General features: G+C 41.6%; 1 protein-coding gene across 2 annotated transcripts in view; it reads right to left on the reverse strand.

Moving 5' to 3' along the window:
- Positions 1–25,603, reverse strand: part of LOC128701526 (inactive hydroxysteroid dehydrogenase-like protein 1) — a 95,976-nt gene extending 70,373 nt beyond the window's left edge. For both annotated transcript variants that reach the window (XM_070101754.1, XM_053795242.2), the window contains exon 1: positions 25,176–25,603. In XM_070101754.1, coding sequence (XP_069957855.1) covers positions 25,176–25,386 — 211 coding nt within the window. In that variant the 5' untranslated portion in view covers positions 25,387–25,603. The remainder of the gene's footprint in view (positions 1–25,175) is intronic.
- Positions 25,604–26,126: the final 523 nt, after the last annotated feature.

Here is a 26,126-nt window from a genome sequence, read left to right on the forward strand (position 1 = left end):
TAATGTGAGGTTTCCAGGATAACCTACGGTCAAAGAGAAGGCCTAGAAACCTGACTGTATTATGTTCAGGGATACGAGAGCCATAGAGGTACAAAGGATGATCGGAGATGACAGAGCATCTGGTGAAAGTAATTTGGTGAGTTTTGGTACTGGAAAATTTAAGCCCATGCATGGTGGCCCAACTGGAAACACGGTCGACCGCATGCTGGAGAGAAACTGTAATGAGGTGACAGTCAGCGCCTGCACAAGCAATAGTGAAGTCATCAACATAGAGTGATGACCAAATATTGGGTGGAAGAACAGAGGCCAAATCATTTATAGCAAGGAGAAAAAGTGTTGTGCTCAGAACACATCCCTGAGGGACACCTTCAGCTTGGGCAAAGTCCGGGGAAAGAACATTATTAACTCGAACATGGAAATGTCTGTCAGTTAAAAAGTTCTTAATGAAGGATGGTAGATTGCCTCGTGTCCTTTTACTTTACATATTGTCGGTAATTCTACCAACTTTATTACAGTTAAAAAGTTCTTAATGAAGGATGGTAGATTGCCTCAGAGGCCTAAGGAGTGGGCTTGGGCCAAAATATTATACCTCCAATTTGTCATATACCTTCTCAAGGTCAAAAAATATGGCAGTAACAGTGATTATTTGCAAAGGCATTACGAACATACGTATCCAAACGAAGTAAGGGGTCTATGGTAGATCGGCCCTTACGAAAGCCATATTGACTAGTGGAGAGACTGTTGTGTGTCTTTAAATACCACATTAAACATCGATTTACCAGATGTTCCATCATTTTGCAAACTGCACTAGTAAGAGCAATGGGACGATAGTGGGAGGAATCATGTCCTGTAGTACCTGGCTTGTGGAAAGGGAGAACAATGGCAAATTTCCACAGCTGGGGAAGAACTCCTTGTGACCAAATAAGATTGAAGAGGTGTAAGAGGACTACAAGGGCTGACTGATGTAAGTGTTGTAACATCCGAATATGAATGTCGTCAGGCCCAGCTGCAGATGATCGGCAGCTGACAGTGTCGCCTCCAGTTCCTGAAGTGTAAAAGGCATATTATACTGTTCTTCTCTGAGAGCAGAAAAGTCCAAGGGTATTAACTCTCTGGCAGACTTTGAGGAAAGAAACTAGGGGCATAGATGGATTATTATAATAAAAAAAAGCGCTAAGCCACAAGGGCTGTACAGCGGCATAGATGGAGCCCCTCGGAAATATGGACCAGATGAGTGCCAATTTCAATGGCAATGTCAAGAGGGTTTGCTATATCAACACCGGCGACCCGTAGATCAGGAGCCGGGTCAGGAGAGTATTTACCACTCAATTTCCTCACTTTTTCCAGACTGCACTCATAGAGGAAGCAGAGGTGATGGTGGAAACATAATCTCGCCAGCAAGTGCGTTTAACGTCACGGATAACACGGCGAGTGACTGGACGCTTCTGCTTAAAATCAAGAAGTCTCTCATCGGTTCTATTGTACCGGTACCTGCCCCATGCAGCGCGTTTCAAACGTACTGCACGAGCACAAGCAGGAGACCACCAAAGCACGCACTTCTGAGAATGTCTGCCTAAAGTCTGGGGTATAGAATGAGAAGCTGTGGTTAAAACTGACGTCGAGAAGAGGTGTAGGAGCTCATCAATGGAGGATGAAGAAGGAACCTCACTAAAAGCAGTGAGGTGCGAGTAAAGGTCCCAATTTGCCCAATCAAATTGCCAGTGAGGGCTATGGAAAGGTGGTGAATATGAAGGAGAAGTAAGAATGATTGGAAAATGATCGCTGTCAGGTAAGTCCGGTAGACCAGACCAGGCATAGTCTAGTGCAGTGGAGGAAGAGCAGACCGATAGAGCGATGCAAGAGAGGGTATGAGTACGAGGATCAAAATGGGTGAGAGTACCCATATTTAAAACATGGAGGGGGTGAGAGGCGAGAAAAGTCTCCAACTGGATGCCACGTGAGTCACAATGAGACCCTCCAAGAGGAAATGGTGGGCATTAAAATTGCCAAGTAACAGAAGTGGTGGTGGTAAGGATGAAACAAGAAAGGCAAAATCTGGGATAGAAAATGCCCGAGGAGAGAGATATAGAGAACATACTGTAAACCACTTATTCAAGTGGATACGGGCTGTAGTGTAATGCAGCGAGGTATGGACAAATAGTTGTGAGTATGAAATATCATTGCGTAGAAGAAGGGCACTTTCATTAAAGGTCCCATCAGAGAAAGGATACGAAGACAATAAATTATAGCCTGAGATAGGTTGGAAAACAGCTGAGTGTAATTTTGGTTCTTGTAAGCAAACACCAACAGGGTAAAACTTGGAAAGCAACATCTGAAGCTCACCCCAATTACCCCTGAGGCCGCAGATATTCCACTGTAAATAGGCCATGATTGCCAATGAGGAAAATACCAGGAATCCATAGGGAAGGGCACCTACGCACTAGAGGGGTTAAAAAAGTCAATGTGCAGTGGCATTGGAAGATGTTCAAGCAGCGAAGGAACGGAGCATTGTGAGGAATGGAGTTGTGGAGACGGAGGAGAGAGAAGAGAAGGAACAGGAGGTGGATCAGTGTCCATTGAAGGTTTAGTCTCTGCAATATATTCTGAAATGGCTTCAAGTGTTTCTGATTTCAAGGACATATGGGAGACAATATTGGAGGTAGAAGGAGGAGGGTGAGTAAAGATGGGGACAGTAATGGACTATACCAAAGTACCGGGGGATGAAAAAGTGTAGGGGACTGGAGAAGAAGTGTGGGAGGGGACAGAAGAGGCAGAAGCCTGGGAGGCGGCAGAAGAGGGAGAAACTTGGGAGGGGATGGGGGTGGAAGGCACAGTACGAGGAGGAGGGTGAACCTCCACACTTGTAACAGAGCCAGAGAGAGGGGAAGAACTAGGCACAGAGACTGGAAAGGTAAAATGTGGAGGTGGAAGAAGGGAAGGAGGGGGCAAAGATGATTTGAGGAATGGGAATTTTTTGGACTTCTGAGAAGTAAAGGGGTGATTGGTATAAGCTGTCATACGAGCTCCTGTCGATACCGGGGCTTGTGAGGAAGGATGCAAAGATGTGAGAACAGACTGAGGTGCTGTAGTAGGGGCGTCAGAGCCCAGAACAGCAAAGGAATTAGATACCGGAGTGGCTATGGGAGGGGTAACCACAGAGGAGGCTGCAGACGATGGGACCCCAGAAGTGGGGGGACGTTTTGAAACACGAGAATAAGAAACACGGGGTAGTCTCCCTTGGAGGTGGAGATGAGAAACTGCTATAGCATAAGGAAGACCTTATGCCTCTTTGAGGCAACGGATTTCATCCTCATTTAAGTAGACCTGGCAACAGTGAGAGTATGAAGGGTGAGCCTCATGACAATTAAGGCAAGAGGGAGGTCGACTGCAAGATGTATTAGAATGGTCGTCGGCACAAAAGACTGGGCATTCAGCTATAGATCTGCAATATTTTGCTGGGTGACCAAAACGCCAGCAATTTCTACACTGTTGCGGCGTAGGGATCATCTTTCGAACTTGTAACCGATGTCCCGAACATAAACAGAGGATGGGAGTTCATGGTTGTCGAAAGTTAATAGAGCCACATTGCAAGGGTATCGTCTCCGAGCACGGGCAGGAAGGACATAAGTGACTACTTTGAGGATTGGGAGATCCTGGATTTCCAGCTGTTCAAGAAAGTCATTGCCACATGTCTCGAAATTCTGTTGGATTATGGTATGAGGCAGAATGACAGTACCACTACAAGAATTGAGAGAAAGATGTTTTTCAATAGTGATAGGAGTAGTATCGATATGCGAAAGGAAAGAAAGATCATAAGCTTGGGTAGCTTGAGAGCATGAAATGAAATATCTCTACCAACATGGCATAGGAGCGCTTTGCCAATACTATGGTCGGAAAGATAGGCAGTAGAAGAAGTCGATCTTAAAGTAACGAATTTAGTCCATTGTGTGGTCCTAAACCGAGAGTGGAGAGAGAGTGCATGACGTGTCGGTCTTTTCCGAGTAGAATGGGAAGGTAATGAAGTAATATCATCAGGAGATTGTCGTTGGTGTTTAGAAGTGGGACCAGAGTTGGTCCGACGTGGGACAGGCTGGTGATTCGAGAGGCCGGAAGCATAGTCAAAGGAGAGCGAAGGTCAGACAAATCCAAGGAGTCAGTCAAATCCACGGTACCTGAAGTGGGTGATGAAACAGCACCAGCAAGAGGTACAGGGGCCTTAGGAGTGTCTAAAGAGTGGTCAAAAGAAGAGGCGAGGTCAGAACGGGGTACGGTAACAAGAAGGGGCCCAGGGGTAGCAGAGTCATGGATTGGGAACTCCATGGTTAGGTTACTTCTTTCTTTTTGTTTTTAAGAAAAAACAAGAAAGAAGAAAATAAAAATAAAAAAAGAATAAAAAAAAACGGGGGACTGGGGAGGGATAGTTCCTAGGAGGAATAAAAGGGCCAGAAATCTCCCTCTGCGCCCAAGAGGACATCAGCACCACAAGTAGCACAGATGCAGCATGGAACCCGTGCCATACCCTACCCTTCATGCCAGTAAACCAGCAATCCCGGATAGCAACCTCACATCTGCCGAGCTACCTTGGTGGACAAAAGAGAGCATGGCCGGATATCCACCACAAAGCATACCTCCTTTGGCCATCACTCTCGGAATCCAAAAGGTGGCTTTCAGAGATACACCCATCACCCGAAAGACACCCAAAGCCACCCTCCGGGATACTGGAGAGGGATCGGGACATCCCCAGGCGATCCAGATTCCACGGCAAACTATGCCACCGCCAAGAACCTCAATGGAATGGGATGGACCCCGGTACCCTTTCCCCTACCTAGGAACTTGTGCGCCGGTGGGAAAAATCCCGAAGGTCAAAAGAGGAAGAGCAAAAGGGAGGGGTAGGGAGGAGGAGGAGGAGGAGGAGGAGGAGGAGGAGGAGGAGGAGGAGGAGGAAAGGAAAAATGGGAGGATGGGGAGGATGGGATAGGGAAGAGGGGATTGGGGGGTAATTAGGTTCGGTCTGAGGAAGGAGACCAACAGGTCTAATTCTTCATACCAAGAGCCTCTTCACCATGCCAAGGAGCCCCCCTTGAAGTGGAGATGAGGGAATAAATAGCGACATAAGCAAATTTGCTGATGACACCAATATAGACCATTCAGTTCATTCTAACGAGGACATTAGAGCATTCCACAATGATTTGAATAGAATGATGCAGTGGTCGGAAGAAGTGGCAGACAGCTTAATATAGACAAATGCAAAGTTCTAAATGTTGGACAGGAAAATAACCATGCCACACATGAACTAAATAATGTAGATCTTAATATTACTGATTGCAAAAAGGATTTACGAGTTCTGGTTAGCAGTAATCTAAAACCAACAGTGCATAAATATTTGCAATAAAGCTAGCAGAATCCTTGGCTTCATATCAAGAAGAATTAATAATAGAAGTCCTCAGGTTGTTCAACTTTATTTAGATTATGCTGTACAGTTCTGGTCACCGTGTTACAGAATGGATATAAATGCACTGGAAAACTTACAGAGGACGATGACAAAGTTGATCCAATGTATCAGAAATCTTTCCTATGACGATAGACTGAGGGCCCTGAATCTGCACTCTCTAGAAAGGCATAGAATTTGTGGGGTGTGGCATGCAAAGAGCATGTAACCTTTATTTGGAGTATGTCCACATTCTCACATAAACTATCTCCCCAACCAGCGAACCAGGCACTAAGGGTATGACGATCCACTGGGGCCCTATCGTCAGATCAGTACCTAGGTCCAGCCAATCATAATGTGCATCTGGCAATTGTGAAGGTAACGTGGTTACCACTCACGTTTTCACCCTTTTCATTTTCACTCTGCTGCTGGTTGAAATACAGTTCTCTCTTGTCTCTTGGTTGCTGTTTTGCCTTGACTACCGTGGCGTGCAGTAATACCTATTTGCTGTACGTAGCGTATATAGTGTACATACTTCTGTTTATACTTGAAGGAAAATACAATTCAAAGATTTTAGCTGTGTTTATTTCACTCCAAGTTCCCTTTACGCCCAGGATAATGGCCCATAATTACCTGGGTCATAATAGGGGGATATGATTGAGATACATAAATGGAAAACTGGAATTAATCAAGAGATGTAAATAATGTGCTAATAATAGTTAGCCAAGACAGGACTCACAGAAATGGCTTCAAGTTGGAAAACTTCAGATTCAGGAAGGATATAGGAAAGTAATGGTTTGGTAATAGAGTTGTTGATGAGTGGAACTCCAGAGTAAAGTTATAGAGGCTGAAACGTTGTGTAGTTTTAAAAATAGGCTAGATAAATACACGAGTGGGTGTGGGTTTACCTGGAGTTTGCCTGGAGAGAGTTCCGGGGGTCAACGCCCCCGCGGCCCGGTCTGTGACCAGGCCTCCTTAGGTCAGTGTCCCAGGATGCGACCCACACCAGTCGACTAACACCCAGGTACCCATTTTACTGATGGGGAACATAGACAACAGATGGAAAGAAACGCGTCCAATGTTTCTACTCTGGCTGGGAATCGAACCCAGGCCCTCACCGTGTGAAGCGAGAGCGTTAACCACCTGACTAGCTTCTGCTGCTAGGACAGATGCCATGCTCCTTCCTTAAGTGAATGTGACCTGACCAGACTAAGTTAGGGCATTGGTTTAACTCGATAGGAGACTTTGACCTGCCTCGCATGGGCGAGTAGGCCTGCTTCAGTGTTCCTTCTTTCTTATGTTCTTAAAATGCCAGGAGCAAGGGGCTAGTAACCACTTCTCTTGTATACATTGCTAAATTTAACAAGATAAACTTTCGTTTTTCTTTTTAGGTCATCCTGTCTCGGTGTGACACCGCCAGTTCATTAAAAATAAAAATTTGAACACCTGTCTGATACTACAACCACAATATACCCATATACCCGGTGTTTCTCTTCCTCACCATTGTCTGATACCACCACCACCACTATATACCCTGTGTTTCTCTTCCTCACCATTGTCTGATACCACCACCACTATATACCCTGTGTTTCTCTTCCTTACCATTGTCTGATACCACTACCACTATATACCCTGTGTTTCTCTTCCTTACCATTGTCTGATACCACCACCACTATATACCCTGTGTTTCTCTTCCTTACCATTGTCTGATACCACCACCACTATATACCCTGTGTTTCTCTTCCTCACCATTGTCTGATACCACTACCACTATATACCCTGTGTTTCTCTTCCTCACCATTGTCTGATACCACTACCACCACTATATACCCTGTGTTTCTCTTCCTTACCATTGTCTGATACCACCACCACTATATACCCTGTGTTTCTCTTCCTTACCATTGTCTGATACCACCACCACTATATACCCGGTGTTTCTCTTCTGTGAGGGGAAAAGTTCATTAAATAGAAGTGGAAGTATGAAGAGTGGTTGTGGTAGTGTGTTGGACGGTATACTTGTTCTGTAAGGTGTGTGCATCGGTACCGCTACTACCCCACCCCCCCTCCTTTGTCCACCTGGTGGAAGTTGACGTGTGTTCCTCCAACCAGTTGACTGTCACTAGACTTTCACCTCCATTAAGTCTGTAAGTTTCCAATCCAGTTTTTAATTACATAGAATAACGTCATCACATTTGTCCTCGTCATTTCTTGTAAAGTCGATACATATATCATGTGGGCGATTTCTTGAATGGTCTGTAATTTTCAATTTCTTGTTATAGCCTTGATTGTCTTCTTGGGTCATCTGACACAGGCGAGATAAGAGGAGTAGCAAAGATCTAAGCTTAGATCAGAGACAAACTCATATCTGTTCCCAAACTGGTTTCCTTCCACTCGTAAATGACACGCAGTCATCTACATACCATCCATAAGCTGTTCTCCATTTGTCCCCCCCCCCCCCCCACCAAAATTTCATTGTGGTTCACCACTGGTGACTACTTCTTCAGACGGGTTCTCAGAGGCTCCCAGTACCTCTTTTCAGATTCTCTACTCATGTTGGGGTCACTTTCTGTTTTCTTGTCGTGTCACAAGTCACGTCGACCAGTGGCCCCCGCCCCCCCCCCTTCCTCCCTGGACATCGACACCGACTCATCGTTACAAACCATGATTCAGAGTTACATGGCCAGAACACTGGCGCGTCACCGCTACATTATTCACTTATTCATTGTGTACATATTAGCTTTGTCAGTAATTATTTATATATTACATTTTTCATTCCTGCTTCAGGTAGGATTATTTTCATGTTTGTTTTATATTCAATACAAGTTCTACATATTATTAATAAAATTGTTTATCTTGCTATGTTATCATGATTTTCAGTCTCTTAACTTCTACAAGGAGGAACTGACCTTATCAATAATCTTTGAGTCTGATAAGGTTGTGGAAGCTCCACATCTTCCTAACTATTGTCTAATATCACCACCATTATATACCTTCTGCTTCTCTTCCTTACCAAAATAAAAGTAACAGGATTTAATGTGTATACAATACCACCTTCATATACATTTGTGCATCACTTTACTTGATAAACTAGTGTTTTATGATATACAAACAAGATTATTATTATTATAATCAAAGGGAAGCACTAAACCCGTAGGATTATACAGCGCCTGGGGAGAGGATGTGGAAGGCATTCAGGGGGTTTTAGGGGCACTCAGCGCGAACGAAAAATTTTGTCGAAAAAAATTCACAAACTGAGTTAATCTTATAGAAAAATAGCTAAACTCTCTGGCAACACAATGGTACCAGAATCATTGTTCTACGACATTCCTACAAGGAATTATGGTCATTTAAATACACCTGGGGTGACGTCACCACCCGCGACAGGTGTGCTCACCCGTCGTCAATTTTTTTTTTTTTCCGTTTTTTTTTCGTGTATTTACTGTATTATTCTTTCTAAGATAATAATTGACGATTTGGTATCATAATACAGTGGGTGGGACTTATACGTAGAGTTCCAACCAACCAGGAACCTCTCGGCACCATTTTGCTGACGTCATGGAAAATTCCAGTCTCGGGGGTGGCCGGGGAATATGGCTAAATATAACGCTATTATAGCTTCTACGGCTTATTTATCTATCACAATTGATCTAATATGACATAATAAACAATATAAATAACAAAGAAGTATGGTAAATACTCCAGAATGAATAATATATGGCATATTCCCAGAGCGCTCCATCGGGAATAATAGATTCCCATTCTCAGAGAGGGGCTTCCATTCTCTTTCTCTCACCTCCAGGGTCCTTATATTAAAGAAAACGAACATGGTTAACTATGATATACACTCGTAATGCAGTATAAGACTGAGAAAAATGTTATTTTCTCGAAAAAAAAAAAAAAAATTGGTGGTCCGGCTGTTTCGCGGATTATCTCGGAAGTAAGTTATTCACATATATGAGCAAACCCCTTCGTTAATAATAGCAGGAATGTAATGAAATTCACAGAGAACATAAAGGAAAGATTGTTTTACAAGCTAGTGGATCGCTTTTTGAGATATCATAATTTGTTTTTGATTTTTGTGAGGGCAAAAGTCAGATATTTGGCTGAAAGTCAAAAAACATACAAAATTTATTTTTTTAAGAATGAAGAAAGGATAAATTACAGAACGGCTATCCATTAGAAATACAGTTTAGCATTGTTTTATGCGTAGATAATGCCAAAACAACTTCTCCAAGTCCCACTTCGACGGTACCTTGCAATATGTATGATTATTAGTAAATAATTTTTTTCTCAGTTGTTTTTTGAGCTATCTTATTGAAACTTGGTCACATTACTATTGAAAGGTGCTTCTTTACGTACAAAAAAAATGAAAGAAATCGAACGAAAAATAAAAAAAAAAAAAAGTTACCCCTGAATTCCCCCTTCAGGCTTAATTCGGGGAATTGGAGCACAGATCCAATTCCCTAAATCAAGAGCCCCTCACCAACATCAAGGAACCTTCCTGAGGGGTATACAAACAAGAACATGAGTGAACATTGGTCAGTGGTGGTGTTATCATCACAGGCTGAGCCTCGTCACCAGCTAGTGAACATTGGTCAGTGGTGGTGTTATCATCACAGGCTGTGCCTCGTCACCAGCTAGTGAACATTGGTCAGTGGTGGTGTTATCATCACAGGCTGAGCCTCGTCACCAGCTAGTGAACATTGGTCAGTGGTGGTGTTATCATCACAGCCTGAGCCTCGTCACCAGCTAATGAACATTGGTCAGTGGTGGTGTTATCATCACAGGCTGAGCCTCGTCACCAGCTAGTGAACATTGGTCAGTGGTGGTGTTATCATCACAGGCTGAGCCTCGTCACCAGCTAGTGAACATTGGTCAGTGGTGGTGTTATCATCACAGGCTGAGCCTCGTCACCAGCTAGTGAACATTGGTCAGTGGTGGTGTTATCATCACAGGCTGAGCCTCGTCACCAGCTAGTGAACATTGGTCAGTGGTGGTGTTATCATCACAGGCTGAGCCTCGTCACCAGCTAGTGAACATTGGTCAGTGGTGGTGTTATCATCACAGGCTGAGCCTCGTCACCAGCTAGTGAACATTGGTCAGTGGTGATGTTATCATCACAGGCTGAGCCTCGTCACCAGCTAGTGAACATTGGTCAGTGGTGGTATCATCATCACAGGCTGAGCCTCGTCACCAGCTAGTGAACATTGGTCAGTGGTGGTGTTATCATCACAGGCTGAGCCTCGTCACCAGCTAGTGAACATTGGTCAGTGGTGGTGTTATCATCACAGGCTGAGCCTCGTCACCAGCTAGTGAACATTGGTCAGTGGTGGTGTTATCATCACAGGCTGAGCCTCGTCACCAGCTAGTGAACATTGGTCAGTGGTGGTGTTATCATCACAGGCTGAGCCTCGTCACCAGCTAGTGAACATTGGTCAGTGGTGGTGTTATCATCACAGGCTGAGCCTCGTCACCAGCTAGTGAACATTGGTCAGTGGTGATGTTATCATCACAGGCTGAGCCTCGTCACCAGCTAGTGAACATTGGTCAGTGGTGGTGTTATCATCACAGGCTGAGCCTCGTCACCAGCTAGTGAACATTGGTCAGTGGTGGTGTTATCATCACAGGCTGAGCCTCGTCACCAGCTAGTGAACATTGGTCAGTGGTGGTGTTATCATCACAGGTCAGTGGTGGTGTTATCATCACAGGCTGAGCCTCGTCACCAGCTAGTATTTTTACTGAAAATGCAGTAGAAATAATAATTTATTTTTTAAATTAAAAAGAATATATAATAAATAGTTCACATGTACAAAAACCATTCTGAAAATTAATTTTGCAGGAGTGAATTGGACAAAATAACCTTAGCGCCATCATGATCCTTTAACTCAACAATAACAAAACATGCTGCTAACCTGAGCAGTTTTTCTTGGCTTTACAATTATTTTTTTTTCTTTACATTTCTTGGGAAAGCTTCCACTCATTTAGTGGTCAACAGTAATTACAAAGAAGAAATCACAAGTTAAATTTTAAAAATTATATTCCACATACGAATGTTTTCTGACAATTTAAGTGGAAATTCACATTCGTCATTAACAAGAATTCATATTAGTGTTAAGCAAATAATTTTAATTCTCTATAAACCTCTAAAGTATTGACATGAGCCACTTAATTATTACACCATCAACCATGTACAGTAATACCTTCATAAGCAGTTAAGTTCTTGTTTATTCTATGCACAGAGAAGCACGAAGTCCTTGGTAGTGCTAAAGGAATGTAAGAGGCGAGTTTATTTTGAGCTCATAGAGACGATTTGGCCTTGAAGGTTGGCTGGGGGAGCGGGGGGGGAGAACAGATTTACTCTGGGTCGAGGGAAGGAGTTTAGTTGTTACACTTGGTGCCTCTGATGGAATGTAATACAGTAATATTACCTCTGAATTCTTCCTATTAAAGGCTTAGGTTAGCATCGGATGATCAACTTCACTCCAACAGCACATTAAATCATAAAAGCCACTTGTCTCCTCTTATCTCACATGCTCATGTATGCTTTCTGGAAGTCTAAGCCCCTCACAAGCTGCCCACACTGACCCTGTTGCCCACACTGGGTCATCAACACTGCCTCATACACGGGGCCACCAGCACTGCCACCCACACTTGGCCACCGACACTGGGCCACCAACACTGCCACCCACAATGAGCCACCAACATTGCCACCCACACTTGGCCACCAACACTGCCTCTCACACTGGGTCACCAACACTGCCTCGTACAATGGACCAAAAACACTGCCTCCCACACTGGGCCACCAACACTGCTCCCACACTGGGCCACCAACACTGCCTCCCACAATGGGCCACCAACACTGCCTCCCACAATGGGCCACCAACCCTGCTGCCCACACTGGGGCACCAACCCTGCTGCCCACACTGGGCCACCAACACTGCCTCTCACACTGGGCCACAAACGCTGCCTCCCACACTGGGCCTCCAACACTGCCTCCCACACTGGGCCACCAACATTGCCTCCCACACTGGGGCACCAACAGCATTCAGTGAAGCGGCGGGGCCAGGAGCTGAGTATCGACCCCTGCAACTACAACTAGGCGAGTACAATTAGGTGAGTGCTGACTCCCACACTAGGCACCAACCCTGCTGCCCACACTGGGCCACCAGCAGTGCCTCCCACACTGGGCCACCAATACTGCCTCCCACATTGGGCACCAACCCTGCTGCCCACACTGGGCCACCAGCAGTGCCTCCCACACTGGGTCGCCAGCACTGCCTCACACACTGGGTCACCAATGCTACCTCCCACACTGGGCCACCAACACTGCCTCACACACTGAGGCACCAACCCTGCTGCCCACAGTGGGCCACCAACACTACCTCCCACACTGGGCCACAAACACTGCCACCCGCACTGGGCTACCAACACTGCCACCCAAACTGGGCCATCAGAACTGCCTCCTGCACTAGGACACCAACACTGCCACCCGCAATGGGCCAACAACCCTGCTGCCCACACTGGGCCACCAACCCTGCTGCCCACACTGGGCCACCAACCCTGCTGCGCACACTGGGCCACCAACCCTGCTGCCCACACTGGGCCACCAACTCTGTTGCCCACACTGGGCCACCAACACTGCCAAACACATTCAGACACCAACACTGCCTAACACATTCGGACACCAACACTGCCACCCACACTTGGCCACCAACATTGCGTCCCTGACTGGGCCACCAACACTGCCTCTCACACTAGGCCACCAACATTGCCTCCCACGTCGGGCCACCAACGCTGCCTCAAACAATTAAGGGAGTGTACGCCTTTTACGGAGGATCTGCTGAAGATCCTCAGTTTGAGTCGTTATTTTGTCTCCTTGTTCCTGACGCTGTGCTGCTGTTTACTGTTGCTTTTTACATTATTACTGTTTAGCGAAACAAGCTGTGTGATGGTCGAGAAGATACATTTATGAACTAGTTGAGTTTACTCTTATTGAGACATAATAAGCACTTTTAACACATACACATGCTATCACACACACTTGTATATACAGTGGACCCCCGCATAACGATCACCTCCGAATGCGACCAATTATGTAAGTGTATTTATGTAAGTGTGTTTGTACGTGTATGTTTTGGGGTCTGAAATGGACTAATCTACTTCACAATATTCCTTATGGGAACAAATTCGGTCAGTACTGGCACCTGAACATACTTCTGGATTGAAAAAATATCGTTAACCGGGAGTCCACTGTACTTGCATTATTCGTATTCATGAGTATATCTCGTCATAGCAAAGTACCAGATGGTACTTGAGATTGTACTCTACGAAATGTGCCCTCAGCACTTTATTGCTATATGTTCAATTTAACACTAAATTACGAGAGAAGTGTAGAAGCTTATGCCCTAAATTATATCAAACTTATTTACTTTGATATTGTCTACCTAGACATCTTCGTTATTAAAATCTCGCAAATTCTATATCGTTCATTTATTATCTAGTTGTGATAAGATAAGATAAGATTTCGTTCGGATTTTTAACCCCGGAGGGTTAGCCACCCAGGATAACCCAAGAAAGTCAGTGCGTCATCGAGGACTGTCTAACTTATTTCCATTGGGGTCCTTAATCTTGTCCCCCAGGATGCGACCCACACCAGTCGACTAACACCCAGGTACCTATTTGCTGCTAGATGAACAGGACAACAGGTGTAAGGAAACGTGTCGAAATGTTTCCACCCGCCGGGAATCGAACCCTGGCCCTCCGTGTGTGAAGCGGGAGCTTTAGCCACCAGGCCACCGGACCACCGGACTATTAATATTTCTCTCAAATTCGGGGGATATAATTGGACTCGATCATATTCTGACAAACTTACAGATCCAGAAACAGGCCAGATGGTAAAGGAGGATCAATAAGTTGACCTTCTAGTATTCTCTGCAGATGTTTACCTTCATAGATATCGCATTTTGTAACAGTTCCATGCTCCTCATGGCTTGAACGAAATATTATAGAATCAACAATTATAAAACATAATAAACGTTCATTTTATAATAGTGGCGGCTTATTCAGGTTCGATAACTTGACAATTAAGACACCTGAAGCAGAATTCGAGTGTAAACTTGTTGGACTGTCTTAAAATGCAGTTCTATACTGACGAATTGAGTGTCTTTGTTGCTTCCTATCAACCTACCTGAACAATGATGAACTGAGTAATATTTGCTGCTACCAAACAACCCTATGGTTAGACTAGCATTTACCAGAGGGTGAACTGGGCTAGCCTCTGGAAATAGGAAAGTTTTCCCTTTTTGGTGCTTCTCCATATCTTTGAATGGTGGAATTTTCCCAACTGATATATGTCAGATACCTTCATGATTATAATATTAGTCTTTTATAATGATTGTGGAAATTATTTAATTTCCGAATCTATAGTGCCTAATAGGTGTTTAATGTGTTGATATGGGTCAGGAAATGTATTTGAAAATGGATTAGAACCAACAGGGAAGCTCTGCGCCTGGGCTGATGCGCAGGGGAGAGGTCGAGATGGGGCATCACAAGCGGGAGTGTTTTGAATGGAGTTAAGAGGCTGGGAAAGCATGGGACTAGGAAATTGGCGTTCACGGCGGCCTAAGGATTAATGTAGGCCTCACTTTATAATAGGAAGTGTCGTAACTGTTCCTGGTGAAAAGTGAGGGAACGTGATTTACGGGACCATCGTAATAAAGTGGTAAAATTAGTGAATAATGGTAGGACCGGTGGTGACTGGTGCGACGCCATGGAGGGTGTCCAGGGGAAAATACCCGTGAATTAATCATCACTCATCGGTCTCAGATCTTAATGGAGTGACCTCTAATGTGCATAATAATTATGAGGCATTAAATCGTCCTGTGAATTGTAATGTAATCAGTGATAATAACACTAAGTTAAGAGAATGTGTGAAGTGAAATAAGTCGCCTTGCTCCGAGTGAACAGGTGTAGACCTTGTGGTTTCTGTCCAGAGGATAGTGAAGGTTTTATGGAGTCACGACTTCTAAACCGGGACAAACCAACGGATACCTCGTCCTGCTGGAATAAGAACCGTGTCGGTGTAGCAGGACATCGAAATGAGATGGTGAATGGAGGAAATAAGGAGCATCAATCAACCACAGTTAAGTAACCCTTCTAGTTATAGCAGACTGATACTGGCCAGTTAGGTATGTTGTAACTGGATGGGTTGGGGGGTGATCCAGCTACATCAAGTGACCACCAGAGAATATCTGGTAAGTGGTGGTATTATATACAGGTGTTTTTTCCTTGATGGATATGTATATGCATGTGCAACCTACCCCCCCCCCCTTCATTCAGTTAAACTAATATAATCTATACAGTCCACAATTATTTAGTAGCACCGTACTTATGGGTGCTATCCAATTTATACTGGTCTCGGATAGATATGGATAAGATTGTGAGGTCGAAGGGACCACCTGCAGGGACCAGGGGTGGTTAAGTTTTCTCACATCCCTACACGGGGTGACTACGGTAAACAATATAGCTGTTGTCTCCCAATGAGATTACTAGTATGCATGTAATGTTGAGGTACGTACATAATGTTGAGGTACATTTTCCATAATGATTTTAAAGGAAGTCTGGCAGCATATGTGTGATAGTCATCGTGCCATGACCAAGTTGCTACGTCATTACCAAATATTCAATGTTCATGGGCTGCTATATTTTGCCTTTATCTTTTTGGCACCTACACTAGTCTGCCTTGATACGATCTCATTCTAGCTAGACTCGTTCAGTTTAGCTATTCTACTTGAAGTTCCTACTTATTTCTGCAACATTGCAAGCTTTTGATTTGTTGATTGCAGCACGAAACGCTTAGAGCTTCCCCTGTGGTTGAAATTAGCCTTAAGCTTACCACTACCAGGAGTGTCCTCGGATCTTGAACAACACTTAGCTCTGCTGGATGCATGATCTTGTTTCGTGGTTTCATTGCTAAGTAGACTGCTTGTTGAGGAGGGTATTCAAACAGGAGGAGGTTGAAATTAATCCTTGAACATCCACTGCCACGAGTGTCCAAGCAACATGAAACGAGTCTAGTTCACTAGGTTCATGTTGTATGAAGGATCGATGGCGTAGTGGATAGGGTGACACGTATGTTGTGTTGTCTTTTGATGCGGGACAATGTGTCGTGGGGTCGAATCCTGGCCTGCTGGAGTTTGGTAAATGATTCAATACCACTTGTTTCGTGGTTTCATTGCTATATAGACTGCTTGCTGAGGCGGGTATTCAAACAGGAGGAGGCTGAAATTAATCCTTGAGATACCACTGCCATGAGTGTCCTTGAATCACAATAAACATCTAGCTCTGCTGGATGCGCAGTCACCTATGTTGTGTTTATTTATTTATTTAAACATGATACAGAGAAGTACAAGGAATACAATTTTTAAAGTGCAGCATGCCAAAGCCCCTTGTATGCAGAGCATTATGGGCAGGCTTAAAATTAACTTAAGATTAACTAAGCAATGATATATTCAGTGGTACAGAAATTATTGTAAAACAGATAACAATTTAGTACAAATGAGTATTACAAAGACAGGTCATATGGTCATTTAATGTGTTGCTGTGTAATCAGTAGAATGGAGTATTCTGTTAGGTAATGAAGTTAAATAGTAACAAAGTTTGATTGGGCCACAGGTTGACATTTATGAGATACAATAATGAGATACATACATGAGATACAATTTATGAGATACAATTATTCAGTATTTATTTAGTTGTGGGCGAGTAAGTGATTTTTGAGAAGAGACTTGAATTTATAAACAGTGTTTCTTTTATATTCACAGGTAATGAATTCCAGATTTTAGGGCCTTTTATGTGCATCGAGTTTTTGCATAACGTGCGATGGACACGAGGAACACCAAAGAGTGATCTGTGCCTTGTGTTATGGTCATGTGTTCTATTGAGGTTGGTAAGGAGATGTTTGAGGGGAGGGTTTATGTCAGAGTTAAGTGTTCCATGTATGTAGTAGGTGCAGTAATAAGTATGGATGTTTTGTATTGTGAGTAGGTTTAGAGTTTTGAATATTGGTGGAGTGTGCTGTCTGTAGTGGGAATTTGTTATCATTCTGACTGCAGCCTTTTGTTGGGTAATTAATGGTCTGAGATGGTTTATTGTTGTTGAGCCCCATGCATAAATTCCATAGGTGAGATAGGGGTAAATAAGTGACTGATATAGGGACAGGAGGGCTGACTGGAACATAGTACCGTATCTTCGATAGTATGCCTACAGTCTTCGAAATTTTTTTGGAAATTTGTTGTATGTGTGTTTGAAATTTGAGTCTATTATCGAGGTGGATTCCTAGGAATTTTCCCTCTGTGAGTTTTGTGATAGGTGATCCATTTATCATTATGTTAAGAGACACATCTGTAGCTCTGTTACCAAACTGAATGTAGTAGGTTTTGTCAATGTTTAGAGTAAGTTTGTTGGTCCTCATCCAGGTTGATATTTTCTGTAATTCGGTATTTACAGTATTGGCTAGCATGACTGGGCTCAGGTGAGAGTAGACGTATGTAGTGTCATCTGCAAATAGTGTGGGTTTGAGTAGTTGCGATGCATTTGGTAGGTCATTTAAGTATATGAGAAAGAGAAGAGGGCCTAGGACGCTTCCCTGTGGGACACCAACTGTAATTGACTGTGCGGAAGAGTTTGCCCCATTTGTGTACAAATATTGGCTTCTGTTGCTGAGGTAAGACTTTAGGTAGTTGAGGGAGTGCCCTCTTATACCATAGTGTGACAATTTTATGTGGAGCAAGTCATGGTCAACTGTATCAAAAGCTTTACGTAAGTCAATGAAGATCCCCAGTGGGACTTCTTTTTTCTCTATTGCTGTATATGTACTAGCATGTGGATAATAGCATCATTAGTATTTTTATTAGGCCTGAACCCAAACTGACAGGGGTTGAGTATGTTGTGGGAGATGAGGTAGGAATAGATACGCTTATGGATTAATTTTTAAAAGATTTTAGAGAGAGGGTGTAAGTTGGATATTGGCCTACAGTTATTCAAGTCTGTGTGGTCTCCTCCTTTATGGATCAGGATGACCCTTGCTATTTTGAGAACTGTAGGAAAGGTAGAGGATTCAATGGATTTGTTAAAGAGTGTTGCAATGATTGGTGATAGCACCTGTGACACTTTTTTGTATATAATGCGTGGTAAGGTATTTAAATATCCTGTCTTGGTTTTAGTTTTTTCGGGTAGTTGCCAGTGAGGTAGTCATTGGGTGGGGTATCTGAGCTTGAGATTTTATTGGCAAGGTTTTTTCCTATAGTGGAGAAGAAATCATTGAGTGTGTTTGCTGTTTCAGTAGGTGGGAATTGGGGTTCATCTGGTTTTAATTCAATTTCGCCATTTCGTGTTATCTTTTTTGCTCCTAGTATTTCTGATAGGGTTTTCCAGGTGTTTTTTATGTCACCTCGTAAGTTGGATAATCTGTTCTCATAATACAATTTTTTAGCCCTTCTTATTAGCCTGGTTAGGATTGACGAGTAACGTTTTGTTTGGTCTCTGGTTATGTGACCCATTCTGTACTGTTTTTCATATAGGTGCTTTGCATTTATGGATTTGAGGATACTGGGTGTTAGCCAGGGACTGTTCAGTCTCTTAGCTGTCATCTGTTTAGTTTTTTTAGGGCAGTGCTTGTTATAGAGGTATTGGGTCTTTTTTAGAAAATTATTAATACATTCGTCAATATCTGTATAGATTTCTAGCTCAGTGTGCCAGTCAGTGTTTGTCACTGCTGCTGTGAAGTTATTAATGGTTGCCTCATTGTGAAGTCTGAAAGTGACTTTAGAAGTGTCTTGGGGTAATTTGCCAAGGTTTGTTATGAGGAAGGTAGGGTAATGGTCTGTGGTATTATCTGTGATTATGTCTGATCTTAAGGGGAATATGGTGTTGGTCCAGATGTGGTCAAGTAGGGAACACTAGTCTCTGTAACTCTTGTAGGTCTTGTTACTGTTTGTAGCAACATCCAGTTACTCATTGTGTTTGTGAATTCAGCAACATGTGGGTCTTGGTCTTGTAGGAGATTTATATTCAAGTCACCTGAGAGTAGTAAGTGATCTTTGTTCATGCGTGCATCAGTTATCATACTTCCTAGGTTTTCACTAAAACGGCTAATGTTTGACTGTGGAACTCTGTAGATGTTTATCACTGTGAGAGGTTTTTGTAGGTATTTGGATTTGTATTTAGCTATTATATATTCCCCATGTTCATCCCTTGTGCAAGTATTAGTGATACATTCTAGTTGGTCTGAGTAGTATATAGCAGTGCCACCCCCTTGTTGGTCTGGCCTACAGTTGTGTATGGCTGTGTAACCAGGAATGGCATAGATATCTGTAGTATCAGGCTTTAGCCAGGTTTCGGTGAGAGTAATGATGGACATACTGGTATGCAGGGAATTTAGTAATGCTATGAGGTCATCGTAATGTTTGCTTAAAGATCTGATATTGTAGTTAAAGACAGTTATGTTGTTGTTGGCTCTGAGAAGTGCCTTTGTTCTGCTGTGTAGTAATTACAGTTACTGTTTGATTCATTTAAGTCATTCAGTAAGAGGTTGGTATCAGGATCAATGCTTGTTATCATAAGATTTATAGTGAATCTATAGTTAGAATTAAGTAAAAGACAAAGTAAATATTCTAAAGCTATAAAATAGCACCTGAATTAAAAAATATGAGCTAAGGTAGCTCTTTAAAGCTAAAATAAATGAGGCAATATAAAAGGGACTAAAATAATTTGTGGTGAACAAAAAAGTGGTAATCAAATAAATGAATATAATGGCAAAATAATGAGCTTATTACACTTTAGCACCTGAGAATAGCACCTTGATTATTTTAACAATTGTGAATATATGAACTAAGGTAGTTATATAAAGCTAAAATAAAAGAGTAAATATATAAGGGACTAAATTAAGTAATGGTAAACAAAGTTAAGATGACAGATAGTCACTATGATATAATATTGATTTGGGAGTAAGATCTGATTTGTTATATATAATAAGTTGGGCAATATATTGTACTATAAAAAGTAAAAAAAATAATATGAGGTAGTTGGTACTAGTTAGCAAAAGATAGTTAATGGCCTTGAACAATGATATAATTGAAATATACACTAATTGCACACACAATATAGTCACTAAGATTTGAAAATAATCTAGAGTAGGACTTATAAACTTATAATATAAAAATACAAATTAAAATGGTACTTCCAATTGCACTAGAGTCTGGTATAGGTTGTTAACAAGATCAAGAGTATAACTAGATTTAAATTGACAAAATAAAATTCACAAATTAAAGTACCAAAAGAATAATAAGTAAAAAGTAACAATGGCAATGTCTTGGTTATAATATGATAGAAAGATGGTAGACAGGTACACAGGAACACAGGTACACAGGTACACAGGTACAAAGGATAATATAAAGGTTGGGGTTGAATATACAAACTTGAAAATTTGGCAACAAAATGTTATGGGAAGTATAAAATAATGTTTAATGTACAAAAGTAAAATTGACTGGTAGTAAATATGGTGTTTAATAAAATTTTAGTAAGTAATAATGATTACAAAAAAGTGAAAAAGTAATGTTCATTTCAAGCATTAAATTTTAAGAACAGTTATTTGGACTCAACATTGCAGTGGTAGTTATACTAGAGGTTATTTGGCAGTACAAGGTAATTAAGAGTACTCTAAGATAGTAAATGTGGTATTAAAACAGGTTAAGGTAATTAGACAAGTAATGGTAATTAAATAATGTCAAAAATGTTAAGAGTAAATTGTACTGATAGTAAAAATGGTAATTAATTATTAATTTTAGTAAGTAATATCAATTAATAGTATTTAAAAAAATATGAGGTAGTAATATGGACAGAGAAAGTATCAATTCAGCTAATATTTAAGCAAACAATAGTAAATAAGAAAATTACATAAGGTGACTTATGCTTACTAGTAAAATCACATAATGAGGTAGTTGATTATTTAATTACTAAGAGATTGTACTATGAAATTTGAACAATAATGGAGCAAAACATACACTACACTACGTAGGCTTTTAGGTTGGACATTGTTTAGTTATTCTCTGTAAGATTACTATCCCTGAAAAATCGTGATAGATTATTCTCATTCGTGATTGTGTACAGTTGACCTACATTTGTTTTCCTAACTAGAATTTTCTCATCCCGTGTGAAGCATTGGTGTATTGTGTCATCATTCTCCTGTTGTTTCTTAGAGGCGGGACAATGTTCGTGGGATCGAATCCTTGTCTGCCTCAGTTTGGTAAATGATTTATAATCACTTGTTTCGTGATTTCATTGCTACGTAATATATATATATATATATATATATATATATATATATATATATATATATATATATATATATATATATATATATATATATATATATATATATATATACATACATATATATATATATATATATATATATATATATATATATATATATATATATATATATATATATATATATATATATATATATATATAGATATAGATATATATGTCGTGCGGAATATGTAAAACTGGTCAATTAGCAAGAACTCATTTAAAATTAAGTCTTTTCTAAACTTTTCTCTTATACGTTTAAAGATATATTTTTTTCATTATTGTTAATGTAAAAATTTATAATTTTGCTTCAAAAGAATCTTAGAAAACTTACCTAACCTTATTATAACAAGATCAATTTATTTTAGCCTAACCCAACTAAATGTATTTTAGATTTGTTTACAGTAATTTAATACTAAACAAACACAGTGAAATATATTTTTTTCGTTAGTTTCAGTATGATTTTGGCGAAATTATTGCATACACAAATTTTCACTTGTCACTGCTCGGCACGACATATATATATATATATATATATATATATATATATATATATATATATATATATATATATATATATATATATATATATATATATATATATATATATATATATATATATATATATATATGTCATACTAAGCCGAATTAAATTAAACTTTTATAAAAAAAAATTTTGCAGATTGATACCAATTTTTTTTATTAATAATGATATAAAGATTTTTATTTTTGGATTAACATATAAACTTCCCTTAAAATAAGGTAATTTTTTTTAGCTAAATTCTGCTGTATATATCACGGGTTAATTTAAATTGATTTATGAGATTAGTCACGAGGGAGCATTCACCAAATTCAACTTCAATAACAAAAACATAAAGTGGGACCAAGTAAACCAAATCCTAACCGATATAAGCTGGGAAGATATGCTAAGCAACACAGACCCAAACTTATGCCTAGAACAGATTAACTCGGTGGCACTCGATGTATGCACAAGGCTTATTCCTCTAAGAAAAAGGAGGAGTAGATGTAAAATAGAAAGAGACAGGCGCTCCCTTTACAGGCGACGGAAAAGAATAACAGAGCGGCTAAAAGAGGTCAATATATCTGAAATGCGCAGGGAGACACTGGTCAGAGAAATAGCAAGCATCGAACTTAAGCTAAAAGAATCCTTTAGGAGTCAGGAATCGCGGGAAGAACTAAAAGCCATAAATGAAATCGAAAGAAACCCAAAGTATTTCTTCTCCTATGCCAAATCAAAGTCGAGGTCAACGTCCAGTATTGGGCCCCTACTTAAACAAGATGGGTCCTACACAGATGACAGCAAGGAAATGAGTGAGCTACTCAAGTCCCAATATGACTCAGTTTTTAGCAAGCCGCTAACCAGACTGAGAGTCGAAGATCAAAATGAATTTTTTATGAGAGAGCCACAAAATTTGGTTAACACAAGCCTATCCGATGTTATCCTGACGCCAAATGGCTTCGAACAGACGACAAATGACATGCCCATGCACTCTGCCCCAGGGCCAGACTCATGGAACTCCGTGTTCATCAAGAACTGCAAGAAGCCCTTATCATGAGCCTTTTCCATCCTATGGAGAGGGAGCATGGACACGGGGGTCGTCCCACAGTTACTAAAAACAACAGACATAGCCCCACTCCACAAAGGGGCAGTAAAGCAACAGCAAAGAACTACAGACCGATAGCACTAACATCCCATATCATAAAATCTTTGAAAGGGACCTAAGAAGCAAGATCACCACCCATCTAGAAACCCATCAGTTACACAACCCAGGGCAACATGGGTTTAGAACAGGTCGCTCCTGTCTGTCTCAACTATTGGATCACTACGACAAGGTCCTAGATGCACTGGAAGACAAAAAGAATGCAGATGTAATATATACAGACTTTGCAAAAGCCTTCGACAAGTGTGACCATGGCGTAATCGCGCACAAAATGCGTGCTAAAGGAATAACAGGAAAAGTCGGTCGATGGTTCTATAATTTCCTCACTAACAGAACACAGAGAGTAGTCGTCAACAGAGTAAAGTCCGAGGCAGCTACGGTGAAAAGCTCTGTTCCACAAGGCACAGTACTCGCTCCCATCTTGTTCCTCACCCTCATATCCGACATAGACAAGGATGTCAGCCACAGCACCGTGTCTTCCTTTGCAGATGACACCCTAATCTGCATGACAATGTCTTCCATTGCAGGCACTGCAAGGCTCCAGGCGGACATCAACCAAATCTTTCAGTGGGCTGCAGAAAACAATATGAAGTTCAACGATGAGAAATTTCAATTACTCAGATATGGTAAACACGAGGAAATTAAATCTTCATCAGAGTACAAAACAAATTCTGGCCACAAAATAGAGCGAAACACCAACGTCAAAGACCTGGGAGCGATCATGTCGGAGGATCTCACCTTCAAGGACCATAACATTGTATCAATCACATCTGTTAGAAAAATGACAGGATGGATAATGAGAACCTTCAAAACTAGGGAGGCCAAGCCCATGATGACACTCTTCAGGTCACTAGTTCTTTCTAGGCTGGAATATTGCTGCACACTAACAGCACATTTCAAGGCAGGTGAAATTGCTGACCTAGAAAATGTACAGAGAACCTTCACGGCGCGCATAACGGAGATAAAACACCTCAATTACTGGGAGTGCTTGAGGTTCCTAAACCTGTATTCCCTGGAACGCAGGTGGGAGAGATACATGGTTATATACACCTGGAAACTCCTAGAGGGACTAGTACCGAACTTGCACACGAAAATCACTCACTACGAAAGCAAAAGACTTGGCAGACGATGCAACATCCCCCAATGAAAAGCAGGGGTGTCACTAGCACGTTAAGAGACCATACAGTTAGTGTCAGGGGCCCGAGACTGTTCAACTGCCTCCCAGCATACATAAGGGGGATTACCAACAGACCCCTGGCAGTCTTCAAGCTGGCACTGGACAAGCACCTAAAGTCGGTTCCTGACCAGCCGGGCTGTGGCTCGTACGTTGGTTTGCGTGCAGCCAGCAGCAACAGCCTGGTTGATCAGGCTCTGATCCACCAGGAGGCCTGGTCACAGACCGGGCCGCGGGGGCGTTGACCCCCGGAACTCTCTCCAGGTAAACTCCAGGTAAATATTGAAAATTATGTATATATAATGTTTTCGAACTTCTCAGATCGATTTTTTGTTGACTCATGGCAAAACAAATTTTCATTTGGCTTATTCGGCAAAGTTCACTCATGACAAATTGGCCAAACTGAACAATTTGGCTTATTAGCCATGACATTTGCTATGCTAAACCTTTAAACGCCATCCAATGTCTTGGGATTAGTTGGTAACCAGTTTTATTCTAGTGAATAAAGAGAGTAACATACCTGCCCATCTGCCGCCGTACTCCCGTGGCAGGTCCCTAGTGACCATCTTGGACCAGAGATGTGTCCTGAGTCCTGTACCTACCTCCCAGGCCACACCTAGAGCCACCTTGCACAGGTAGAAGATCCCTAACCACACCAACACCTCCACCTGCCAAGTAGCTTTCATTATCTCATCTATAAGCCATCTGGCAGATCCCTCACAAACTGCCATTGTGATTACTGAGGATCAAGTTGAGGTTTACAACTTAAGTTTATGACACTACTGGGGTATGACAGTCCTGGGTAACTAAGTCAATATTGTAGGCAAGAATCACTGAGTGTAATAAAGTGGGTGAAGGTAGACTCAGATGATGACAGTGACGAGGAGAGGCGAGAGTTATGGTAAGTGAGGCGAGGATGAGCCAGTAGCCACCACCAGCCACTATCTGTAAACAAAGTTGCCAAGTTACCCACAATATAAACTATGTTGTAATAGTTGTGTGACTTAATTCATGTCTGCATAAATAATTCATTACGATAGTAACTAAATATAAACATATAGTTTACTACAACTGTAATTACAACTATAGACCTCTTAGTATTATCAGCGTAATGTTAACAATTCAAGAGAAAGAGAGTCTTGCCAGTATACCTCAGTGAGGGTACTAGTAGCTTCATCCCAGCTGATCCTGCTGATTGATACTTGATTGTCTTTTATCTCACACCTGCTCTGCAGTATTGTTTATGACAGCTACAAAGTGCCAGCAAAAGCCAGCTATATTTCTCCAACATGTTTCGTCAGATAGTATAGTGAAATCTGTCTGTTTTGTGTATTTTTCAATGAGTAAATCTCTAGTGGTGTGTATACACTGAGAACAACAATGTATATACTTTTGATGTTATTCTGCTGAGAGCTTCAGTGTATATACACATGGAGGGAAGTACATTTCTGTATGTATGCACATGACGCAT

Source organism: Cherax quadricarinatus, chromosome 78, assembly GCF_038502225.1.
Source record: "Cherax quadricarinatus isolate ZL_2023a chromosome 78, ASM3850222v1, whole genome shotgun sequence".
NCBI classification, from domain to species: domain Eukaryota; kingdom Metazoa; phylum Arthropoda; class Malacostraca; order Decapoda; family Parastacidae; genus Cherax; species Cherax quadricarinatus.